The sequence below is a fragment of the Salvelinus fontinalis genome, chromosome 3 (assembly GCF_029448725.1).
Source record: "Salvelinus fontinalis isolate EN_2023a chromosome 3, ASM2944872v1, whole genome shotgun sequence".
NCBI lineage: Eukaryota > Metazoa > Chordata > Actinopteri > Salmoniformes > Salmonidae > Salvelinus > Salvelinus fontinalis.
In genome coordinates this window covers 37,634,570-37,646,988 of record NC_074667.1, presented here as the reverse complement: position 1 = coordinate 37,646,988, position 12,419 = coordinate 37,634,570, and the positions used below count along the sequence as shown (strand labels likewise).

The 12,419-nt window shown below is 42.8% G+C and overlaps 1 protein-coding gene across 6 annotated transcripts in view; it reads left to right on the top strand.

Moving 5' to 3' along the window:
* LOC129846970 (sodium channel protein type 8 subunit alpha-like) overlaps positions 1-12,419 on the top strand; it is a 116,728-nt gene that overhangs the window by 55,783 nt on the left and 48,526 nt on the right. For 4 of the 6 annotated variants that reach the window (XM_055914799.1, XM_055914790.1, XM_055914796.1 and 1 more), the window contains 3 exons: positions 4,869-5,234; positions 10,357-10,492; positions 10,986-11,224. In XM_055914799.1, coding sequence (XP_055770774.1) covers positions 4,869-5,234; positions 10,357-10,492; positions 10,986-11,224 — 741 coding nt within the window. The remainder of the gene's footprint in view (positions 1-4,868; positions 5,235-10,356; positions 10,493-10,985; positions 11,225-12,419) is intronic. The other 2 variants (XM_055914801.1, XM_055914798.1) reach the window with 1 other exon arrangement.

Sequence of the window (12,419 nt, the reverse complement as noted above, 5' to 3'; positions counted from 1 at the left end):
CGTGGCATATACTTCTTTGACTTTTAAAGTATACTTCTTCTTATACTTCTTAGCCTGGATCTCCTGACAACCAAAAGGTTTAACAGTTACACACAGTATAATACAATGAGTACAGAGAGAAACACAGCAGCCATGTAGGCCACATTTGTTGGAAAAAGTAAACATTTCTGCGACTGCTTCTAGTGGAGGTGAGATAGAATGCTCTATTGATGAGGTAGCTCTACCTGCGACATAAAACCAGCCTCGGCCCAAGACGGAATATTATTTTGATCTAATGAGTTGGGTTCCATGAGCATTTAAACAAATGGTTACTGAAGCTACTTCCCAAAGCCCATATCAGGATAAAATACAGACTAACTACAGCTGTACCTGTGAAAAATATCCCAGCCATTGAGTTTGAGTAGTTCACAATTGCTGTGGACAATTCTCTCAAGCTGTTCTTCAGTGAGACAAGAACTGTACATGACACAGATAATCTTTTACTTTTACTTTCACCACACTTTGGTGGTCACTGTTGATTTGAGGAAGCATCAGGTAAAGGTGTACTTACTTCCGCTAAAGGACCTCCAAAATCATAATTAAAGATCATTTTTATTGGGTCAGTGGATGCAATCATAGAAACAGACCAAATATTTTAAAAAGAACATCAAAAGCCCTGGAACTAAGCCCCTAACTTACTATTTGCTACTAAGCAAAGGGATCTCATAGCTTTGGACCTGACCTGACACCCTGTATTTAAGTATAGCAACCAATGGCGTATTTTCAACCAACAGCTGTGTGTTACAAAAATGTGTTACAAAAACTATAATACAGTATAACATATAGCCTATTTGGGGTGAAAGGTCTGTGTTGGCTCCATATCTTAGTCTTTGTAGGGTCCATAAATCTATCTCTGGGCCAAACTTGGAGACTTTCTCATAAAATAGTTCTTAGTTGTAAAATATTGGTACTGCTAGGCAGTCATTTTCAAAGATGGCTGCCACAGCCCCCTGGGGCCAAATCTGTGGTGGCTCCATATCTAAATATTTTCGGGATATATAAATCAAATCACCAAAATCTGATACGTTTTTCTAAAAAAAGGACTTCAGAACTGTAACATTGTAATACAGACAATGGCCATTTTGTAAGATGTCTGTGGTGGCTCCATATCTAAATCTACCTTTAATCTACAGAGCCTTTGTGTCAAATGTGCTTTGTTTATCTGGAAATAGTTATTCTGACCTACAAAATAGTGTTACAGTCGGCAGCCATGGGTCCATAAATCTAGCTCTGTGACAAATTTGGTGCCTTTACCGCGAAGCATTCCTTTTGAATTGTAAAATAGCATTCATTTTGGTGGCCATTTTCACAAATGGCTACCAATCGCCCCAGGGGAAAAATCTGTGGTGGCTCCATATCTAAATCTTTTCAAGGTACAGCGCATTCGGAAAGTATTCAGACCCTGTGACTTTTTCCACATTTTGTTACATTACAGCCTTATTCTAAAATTGATTAAATTAATTGTTTTCCTCATCAATCTACACACGATACCCCATAATGATAAAGCAAAAACTGTTTTTTAGAATTTTTTAAAAATGTATAAAACAACAAACGGAAATACCTTATTTACATAAGTATTCAGACTATTTGCTATGAGACTCGAAATTGAGCTCAGGTGCATGCTGTTTCCATTGATCATCCTTGAGATGTTTCTACAACTTGATTGAATTCCACTTGTGGTAAATTAAATTGATTGGACATGATTTGGAAAGGCACACACCTGTCTATATAAGGTCCCACAGTTGACAGTGCAGGTCAGAGCAAAAACCAAGCCATGAGGTCAAAGGAATTGTCCGTAGAGTTCCGAGACAGGATTGTGTAGAGGCACAGATCTGGGGAAGAGTACAAAAAAATCTGCAGCATTGAAGGTCCCCAAGAACACAGTGGCCTCCATGATTCCTAAATGGAAGACGTTTGGAACCACCGAGACTCTTCCTAGAGCTGGCCGCCCGGCTACACTGTGCAATTGGGGGAGAAGGGCCTTAGTCAGGGCGGCCACTCTGACAGAGCTCCAGAGTTCCTCTGTGAAGATGGGAGAACCTTCCAGAAGGACAACCATCTCTGCAGCACTCCACCAATCAGGCCTTTATGGTAGAGTGGCCAGATGGAAGCCACTCCACAGTAAAAGGCACACGACATCCCACTTGGAACTTGCCAAAAGGCACCTAAAGGAGTCAGGCCATGAGAAACAAGATTCTCTGGTCTGATGAAACCAAGATTAAACTATTTGGCCTGAATGCCAAGCGTTACGTCTGGAGGAAACCTGGCACCATCCCTACGGTGAAGCATGGTGGTGGCAGCATCATGCTGTGGGGATGTTTTTCACCGGCAGGGACTGGGGGACTAGTCAGGATTGAGGGAAAGATGAACGGAGCAAAGTACAGAGAGATCCTTGATGAAAACCTGCTCCAGCCGCTCAGGACCTCAGACTGGGGTGAAGGTTCACCTTCCAACAGGACAACGACCCTAAGCACACAGCCTAGACAACACAGAAGTGGCTTCGGTACAAGTCTCTGAATGTCCTTGAGTGGCCCAGCCAGAGCCCGGACTTGAACCCGATCGAACATCTCTGGAGTGACCTGAAAATAGCTGTGCAGCACCACTCCCCATCCAACCTGAAAGAGCTTGAGACGATCTGCAGAGAAGAATGGGAGAAACAAGCCTGGCACTATGCTACAAACCTGGCACTACAAATACAGTAGTGCCAGACTTGTAACATCATACCCAAGAAGACTCAAGGCTCTAATCGCTTTTAAGGTTCTTCAACAAAGTACTGAGTAATGGGTCTGAATACTATGCGGTATTGTGTGTAGATTGATGAGAAAAAAAATTGTAATCCATTTTAGAATGAGGCTGTGACGTAACAAAATGTGGAAAAAGTCAAGGGGTCTGAATACTTTCCGAATGCACATCTGTATCAAATTGGATGCTTTTATCACAAAGTGAATGATTAAGTCAAATTTCTCAGCTTAGCCACCCGACTACAATGATGTCATACCAATGCAAGGTTTCATGTTAATGTAACAGAGGTTGCTACTGAGTGACAGAATTACTAAGGCCTCACACCTCTCCCTCGCTGCCATTTTTTATTTTCTCCTTTCTTCTTTCTCTCCTTCCTGGTGATAGTCAGTGACGTCGCATTGTGCTGACACATCTTCTGTTCACCACTAGTGCAGAGGAGAGCAGTTTTAGTGTAGCAGCAGTGACTGTACATTACACTAGTCTTGGTCTGTTTGTTGTGAGGGAAGGGAAGGCCAGAGAGAGGCTTGCTTTCACAGGACCCCTCTACATTATTTATAAGGCCTTTTCATTAATCATTCACTGCCCTGCTGATAGCAGTAATCTAGCTGTGTTTTTTCATTACTCTGAGAAGCCCAGTCAGAACTGTTTACTAAGCAAAATGGACCTGTGCATATATTTGCGTGCCTGATTTCTAAAGTGACCATCTTCTAGTCTTTAGGGTGTGTCTTTCCATGTTTGAATTAACCATTATCTCTTTTCTGTCTCTGTAGCTAGGTTTCCATCCAATTGGCGACAGATTTGCGAATATTCTAAAATCTGCATAAAGAAAATATGCACTTTTTCCCACCAGTGGTTTGTTTCCACCATACAAAATGTCCTTATGTACTTAAAAGTTTTTATGTACCAAATAAAAATCTAAGGTTCAATATGTTTCCATCGCATTTTCAACTTTACCGATAGTTTTGTAACAAAAACTGTTGCGTTAAATAACAAATGTGCCCACTCTGTTCTTGGCATGTGCGCTCTAGCCAACAGCTCACAGATACAATCAAATCAAATCAAACTTTATTTGTGACATGCGCCGAATACAACAAGTGTAGACCTTACCGTGAAATGCTTACTTACATGCCCTTAACCAACAACGCAGTTCAGAAAATATTTACCAAATAAACTAAAGTAAAAATGTATAAAAAGTTACACAATAAAATAACAATAACGAGACTATATACAGGGGGTACCGGTACCGAGTCAGCGTGCGGGGTACAGTCGAGGTAATTTGTACATGCACATCATAACTTATTTTCATCTGTAGCCTAATAAACTGCAAGGTTTCCCGAGTCGTAGTGGGAGGACCACACACCATGTCATCGTGTAATTCCAATTTTACTTCGATATGATGGTTGTTATATCAATATTTGTGCATAACGGGGTTTCCATCGTAATTGCGTGCATAATACATTTTACAGACACAAAAAGATCCCACCATGTCGAACAAACAAATGATCTGTCGGCATTTTTGAAATTGTACCCCCTGTATATAGCCTCGTTATTTTTCTTTATTTAACTAGGCAGAACAAATTCTTATTTACAATGACAACCTACCCCAGCCAAACCCTAACCCGGACAACGCTGGCCCAATTGTGCGCCGCCCTATGGTATTCCCAGTCATGGCTGGTTGTGATACAGACTGGAATTGAACCAGGGTCTGTAGTGAAGCTTCCAGCACTGAGATGCAGTGCCTTAGACCACTGAGTCAGTCAGGAGCCCCATTTAATCTTAATTTTACTTAATTTGTTTCATTCTTTCTCTCTCTCCCTCTCCCTTTCTTACCATCTCACACCAACCCCTCCCCCCACCTCTCTCTCTCTCGCTCTCTCGCTCTCTCTCTCTCTCTCTCTCTCTCTCTCTCTCTCTCTCTCTCTCTCTCTCTCTCTCTTTCGTGCTTTGTTTCTCTGTCCCCTTCACCTCTCTCTGCCTTTACTTTTCACTCTGTCTCACCCACTCTCGTTCGCCCCCACCTATCTATCTATTTTTCCCTCTATTTCTCTTCTCTCTCTCCATCCCCCTTCTCCCTCTCCCTCCTCCAGTCTCTCCTCTCCATCCCAGGCTCGCCCTTCATGTCGCGCCACAACAGCCGCAGCAGCATCTTCAGCTTCAACAAGGGCCGCCCTCCCAAGGACGTGGGCTCGGAGAACGAGTTTGCCGACGACGAGCACAGCACGGTGGAGGAGAGTGAGGACCGCCGGGGCTCCCTGTTCATCCCCTACCGCCGCAGCAGCTACAGCGGCTACAGCCAGGGCTCGTCGCGCCTCATCAACCCACTAGCGCCCCACATTGGAGGGAAAAGGAACAGCACGGTGGACTGCAATGGCGTAGTGTCACTCATCGCTCACCAGCCCGGCGGGAGCCTTCTGCCTGAGGTGAAAATAGATAAGGCAGCCACTGACGACAGTGTAAGGACATCCATAAACAGTTTATAGGCATGATGGAGGTTGCTCCTGCCCTGGTCTCTCCAGCTTCTTTCTCCTCTTTTTCCTTCTCGCCTTTCATTTCGGTCCAGTTTCCTCTCTCTCTCTCTCTCTCTCCCTCTCTCTTCCCCCTCTCTCTCTCTCTCTTCCCCCTCTCTCTCTCTCTCTCTCTCTCTCTCTCTCTCTCTCTCTCTCTCTCTCTCTCTCTCTCTCTCTCTCTCTCTCTCTCTCTCTCTCTCTCTCTCTCTCTCTCTCTCTCTCTCTCTCTCTCTCTCTCTCTCTCTTTTCTCTGTCCCTTCTCTGTCCTACCTTCTCATGAATTGCTCAGCACTCACAGCCTTATTACACCACGCCAATGTTTAGTCTTTATTTCTCCCCGCCCCCCTCGCTTCAGCTGCTCTGAGTGGCTTCCACCAATGAAAAACAACAGATTCCTGGCCTCCATTATACCATAGTAACCTATCTATTAGCCTATAAGTCAGTTTAAAATCCTCCTGAATACAAGTCTCTCTAAGAACCTTTCTAACAAACAGATAGCTCTCCCTAGGATGCCGTGCCCCATCCACAACAAGCATTACTAGAAACTCTCCCTCTTAATCTGGCCTCTTCCCAAGGATTTGCAAATTCAAGACCAGTTTATTCTGTCTGTCTTTCAGCACAATTTCTCCACCTCTCTTTTGTCCACCGCCCCAAGCTACTGGAGGTGCAATAAAACATAACCTTTTCCCAATAACAGTATTCTTCCTCATCCTAGTTACACTAAAACAAAGGTGCTAGTTAGTACCAAAAAGGGTTCTTTATTTTGTCCCTGTTTATAAAAATGTGTATGGTTCTTCATTACACTGTTAAATATTTCCCAGCTACTGGTTGCAGAGAAAATAAGGTAACTATACAAAAAGAGAATGTGTTTGTAGAGCTGGATTAAGGTATTATTGCTGTAAGGGACAGTATGCTTTTGTATTCTGATTACTTTGGAGTAAACCTGACTTGGGATTTGAACTCACAACCTCTCAGTTGCCAGCGACCTTACTTTCCTGCTATGCCACTGTGTCTGCAGGTACTATAGAGATTGTTAAAAGATTAGGGCTAGTAGATATTCTGTCATTTGTCCCTATGGGGGAACCCTTTTGGGTAATCAAAAGGGGACAATGCGCTCTCCCAGAAGCTTGGCTGGTGCATAAAACCCGCAAATTCAGACAAACAGAAGGTGTGATGGGTCCGCACTCAAAAAGATGTTGCATTTTCACTACATAGCATACACAGACGTTTCGGCTTTGCAGCCTTCTAGATGGGGACGTTCAAGCGTCACACAGTCGACTACAAGGAGCAGAACGTCTACACCTGTCTGTCCTAGAATTTTGATAATAATTCTAAACAGCATTTGTAGGGAACAACCAATAAGCAGCAGTTGCTTCTATTCAGGGTTGCCACTCATCTGATGTGGCTTCTCTGGTCTGCCAGAATTATAGGGTATGGGAGTGGGCATAAAGGGTAATTGAGGGCATCAGGTGTGAACCATTCATGAATCAATTGCCTTAGGTGTCTGCTCACTTGGATGAATCATATCAATTCATGAGATAGCTTACCACAAAGGACATCATGCACAGTCGTTCATAAATATGTGGGGCTAACTTATAAACGATATGCAAAATCTGATATGGGCAGTGTTCTTGTATAACAGTCTAAATTTGGCCTATAGCAATCTAGTTCTTCTTTTAAACTATGTGGAGATCACAGGAGATTGGTGATACCTTAATTGGGGAGGACTGGCTCGTGGTAATGGATGGAGCTGAATGAATGGACTGGTATCAAACATGGTTTCCATGTGCTTGATGTCATTCCTTTTGTTCCATTCCAGCCATTACTATGAGCTTTTCTCCCTTCAGCAGCCTCCACTGGTAGATCTACAGAATTTAATTTAAATATCCACATGGCTTCCCATTGGAGTAATCTGTTGTCATAATCACCTCTGCATGGTGGATACACTTTTTCGATCCCGACACAATGCAATTCATTAATCAAATGATTTTGTGTCTCGCAACTGGCAAGGTGATATCTTGACGTCTGATAGTGGATTTATGTGCTTCAAGGCGTACTTTCCAAGCGCGGGATGTTTTTCGAATATCAATCTTATTGCAAGAACACTGTAACATATAAATAACTTATTTAGTAGAGCAAGTTATACATTACTTTATCTCATCGTTCCTAGAAGTCTTAGGGCATACAACGTTAGAAAATGTCCTTATGGTGCTACATGAGATGCATGATCTACAGGGGAAGCATCCTTTTATGAATGCCTCTTTTCTCTCTCTGATTTAACCAATATCTTTGATAGATTTCTTGATCGTTTATAGGTGAATAAAGGTGGATTCTGGAATGCAGAATTTAAAGAGGAGTCTGATGATAGCCAGTGTTTATTTTACAGAAAACAGTTTGAACATGAATAGGATTTGTGACTGTATACAGTACAATCATTTGTTTATAACATCAAATTTGTTCACTAGAAAGCTGTAGTTAAAAACTACATTCTCTCGTGGAGCATTGTTGCTCTTTGTCTTTGGCATGTGTCCGTTTGGAACGTTGCAGGGGCAGGGGGACCAAAAAAGTATTTCTGGATCTGGAGGATGAAGAATACATCACTGCGGTAGAGGATTCATCGGATTCTGATGCTCTGGCCTGTTGGGTGGGACGATGTCTGCGAGTGCTTGGGTTTCTCGGACAGCCAGGTGTAGACGTTCTGCTCCTTGTGGTCGACTGTGTTGCGCCAGTTGGGTCACACACAACCCAGAGCAGAAGACTAGAAGCATGGCTTAGTAGGGCCGTGGTGTTCAGATAGCTATTTTTGGACACCCGTGAGAGTAAATGTAATTCTGGTTAATCTTTTCAACAGAACAGGTGAACCGGAATTAAATGTACTCTCACGGGTGAGTTGGACCGCAGAGTGAAGGGAAAAGCAGCCAACAAGTGCTCAGTATATTTGGGAACTCCTTCAAGACTGTTGGAAAAGCATTCCAGGTGAAGCTTTTTGAGAGAATGCCAAGAGTTTGCAAAGCTGTCATCAAAGCAAAGGGTGGCTACTTTGTAGAATCTAAAATATATTTTGATTTGTTTAACACTTTTTCGTTTACTACATGATTCCATATGTGTTATTTCATAGTTTTAATGTCTTCCCTGTTATTTTACAATGTAGAATAGTAAAAATAAAGAAAAACACATGAGTAGGTGTGTTCAAACTTTTGTCTGGTACTGTAGATACAGCATAAATTACTGCTAAATATGAAAACATTCTGCCAAAACAGTAAATAGACCGGTAGCTTATGTAAAATATTTGACAGTATGGGTAGGCTACAGTATTGCTGTGCGATAGATGCACGACATCATTGCCTATTTCATCCCAGAGCCTATACCAAGGCAGGACATAGAAACCTAATAATATATTGATGAAATAAATATTGAACAACAATTTGTCTTTTGCATGCCGTGGCCTAATGCAAATTGGCCTCGTTCCAGCAAATAAAGGGTGTTATTTTCATCATAAAAGGTGAATAGAGGGCGTTTTCCAGGCAGAGTTTTAATGCTCATTTTACATCAGATCTCATTTATAATGGCAAATGTGCGTATGTACGGCATGCACCAAGTTTATAAATCTCTATTTTTGTACGTAGGCTCAGACACAGAAATGTTATGTGAAATGTATGCAACGGTTATAAATGAGGCCCCAAGAAGTTAATGTTTATTTTTCAACAATTTACTGTCAGCTTGCTGCAAGTAATTATTGTAAAGTTCAGGGTAACTTACTGTGGCTGATCTCTGTCATGTTCACTGACTAGATATGGTGATACGATATGGTAGGAAGGTCAGTGCTGCCAACCAAGGATCCCAAGGGTGCTCGCTACAAATAATGCTTTAGTAATTATCAACTAATGTTAAGCTATATTGTAATCAACAAAGTTCAGTGAAAGTACAGTAAGTTACTGGCAGCTAGTTGCAAGTAAGTTACTTGCAGTTACTGCACTGTAAAACAATCCTGTTTTTTTACGGTAACTTACTGGCAGCCAGATACCTTAAAGTTACTGTGAAAAAAAGTTTACAATAATGTACATTAAAACCCAAAGTTTCTTTGGAATTTCATCAGAATTTCATTTTTTTACAGTAACATACAGTTATCTGGCTGCCTTTCTAACATATATATTTTTTTAGTGTGTGTCTATTGGCAACTTTCAAGCAACTAACTGCTATTAACTTACTCTGAAATGCACAGTAACCTCTTATCAGTGCATCTCTTTATGGTCACATTCTCTTACAACAATTGCCGAACTGACAGTGTTAAGAGGTGCTCAACCTTTGATGACTTAACCATCAACCACTTAAACTGGCACAACACTTCCACTGACGGTTGGCACAAATACCTCAAATTCAGTAATTTGTTGTTTACCATGAATTCACTACAACCAGTACCTGTACTGTACCATCAAATTACAGGAACTTTTTTTACAGTGTACCAATTAATGGCGTAAAGGAAATCATGGTGGACAGGGAAAGAACAGGATAGTTCTTCACAGCCTTCACAGCAGTTAAGAACACTTCACAAGCAGTAAAAACCCTAGATGAAAAATTCTTACACATATCACCCTCACCCCTTGACAAAGAATCCCTCAATAACTTTTTTTTGTGTGTAGCATGGTAGTTTGAAATCCCCTTACTTCTCTCCAAGCCAAGCGTTTTACCTACTCTCCAAACGTAGCATGGTACAGTGACTGTCTTGACTTCTCTTTTCTTATTAGCTATATGCCTGCTCTTGCATGGAGGTTTGGGAAGGGGATACAGCTGTTATACGTTTTGGGTGGGACAGAACGGTTTGATTAGAGTGGGATAATGTTGTAAGGAATGGGGCTTAGTGGTATTTTTAGTGTCTGGTGTATGGCATAGGGTTTTCGTGTCTGGTGTGTGGGATAAGGTTGGGTGTTGGTCTCTCTCTCTCTCTGGTTTAAGCATACCGTGTGTCAGACACAAAGGCTAGGGTTAGTGATCAGAATGGTTTCAAGATGTAGTGTTTGTGTAAGGCTTCTGATGGGTGTTTGTGTGTGTGTCCTCTCCCTGAGCGCAGACCACAGAGGTGGAGGGGAAGAAGAAACACTCGGGCTCCCTGATGGTCTCTGTGGACCAGCTCAACCGCAACAAGGACCGGACCAACAGTGTGATGAGCGTGGCCACACATACACACTCACATACTCTGCTGGAGGGTACGGAACTCATACACACTCACACGCACCGGTGGAGGGTACAGTTACCTCTACACACACTCTCACACACACACCCACTGGTGGAGGTTACAGAACTCACACTCACTCACTCACACACACTGGTGAATGGTACGGCTGCCTCTGTCCTCACATCCAACCTCTCACCTTTCAACCCCTTCCCATTTAGCCCTGCCTTTTTGCAATATACTGACCTGACCACCAGATAACCAGCCTTATAGCAATGGGTCTTTTTTGTGACTCTTTTCCTCCCTCTCCCTCTCTTTCACTCTCTCTCTCTCTTTTCCACACTCCCTCTTTTCCTCTTATTCACGCTTTACCAATTTCTCTCTCACGCTGTCTCCCTCTCCTTCTCTTGGTTTCTTCTCTCTTTCACTCTCTCTCTCTCTTTTCCACACTCCCTCTTTTCCTCTTATTCACGCTTTACCATTTTCTCTCTCTTTCACACTTCTCTCCCTCCCCTTTCCTCATACAGAGCTAGAAGATTCTCAAAGGGCATGTCCATCATGGTGGTATAAGTTTGCCAACCTCTTCTGTGTGTGGGACTGCTTTCCGTTCTGGCTGAAGATCAAGTATGTGCTCAACCTGATCGTCATGGACCCTTTTGTAGATCTGGCTGTCACCATCTGTATCGTCCTCAACACCCTCTTCATGGCCATGGAGCACTACCCCATGACTCCTCGCTTTGATGAGACGCTGTCAGTGGGCAATCTGGTGAGAAACAGTCAAGTGGACAGTGTTTAGTGTGTAGGGTACCACAGGAGTGTGTCAACATGTGATTGTCATGTTTCTCACATCCATTTATTTCTCTCTCATACTTGGCTCTCTACCTCTGCTCCACATCTCTCTCTCTCTACCTCTCTCTCTCTCTGTCTCTTTCTTACTCTCACTGTCTCTACCTGCTCTGTCCATGCTGTGAGGATGAAAGTGTGGTACAGATCCATCAGAGCACTTCTTTGCTGGTTTAATCAGGCCCTTTCTTACACGCACGCACGCATACATACATGCACTACACTCTACCCTTTGAAGGGAATTCATAAAAAACTCTGCTCTATTTTAAAGCAACCAGCTTGCTCCCCTTTTCTCACCACAGCAGCTATCTCAGTTTCTCTCCCCCAAATTTGTCTCTCTCTTTCTTGCCACATTTTCTTCTCTGTCTCTCTCTTCCTACTGATTTAGCAGTTTTAACATGGCAGGACAGGGGTATGTCCAGGGGGTGGCAGGGTTGGTTGGTTAGGGGATACATTAAAGTTTAATGTAACATGATCGATCGCTACCTTGCTAAGTGGAGCATACTGCTTGGTAAGGTATGAGGCTGGTGTGTGAGGAGAGGTTAGAGGGTATATGTGGTGTCCACTTGCTCTCAGATATCTCAGTTCAGTAGCAGAGTCCCTGACCTGCAGTGTGAGGTCAGAGGAATTGGCGTGGTGTAAGGGGTGAGATAGGAAATGAGGTCACAGAGATTGGCGTGGTGTCAGCAGCTATATGGGAAATTAGGTTACAGATGTTGGCATGGTTTCAGTGGTGGTGCAGGATGAATCATTGAGTGTTCTCTGCAGTGATGATTGGGCACATTATCAAGTATTGGGCACATGATCCGGTATTGGGCATAGGCCCACCAACATGCCATCATACAAACCTCCCTGTGTGTGCATGTGTGTGGCACTGCTCTATGACCTTGTCCTGCCAGGACAACCTTCACCAGCACTGAGACTCCAATCTATTTTTAATCAGCACTACATCAAACAAAATGCAAGATATTTTTCACATTTCACTCTCAAATTTCTGTATTTAAGCAGAATTTCTACAAATCATAAGTTCTCCGTGATTTTAATGTTCTGCATCACAGCATAGCACACACAGATCAGAACTCTCAGGTACAAATCTTGAGCAGACATTTTCTGGTTTC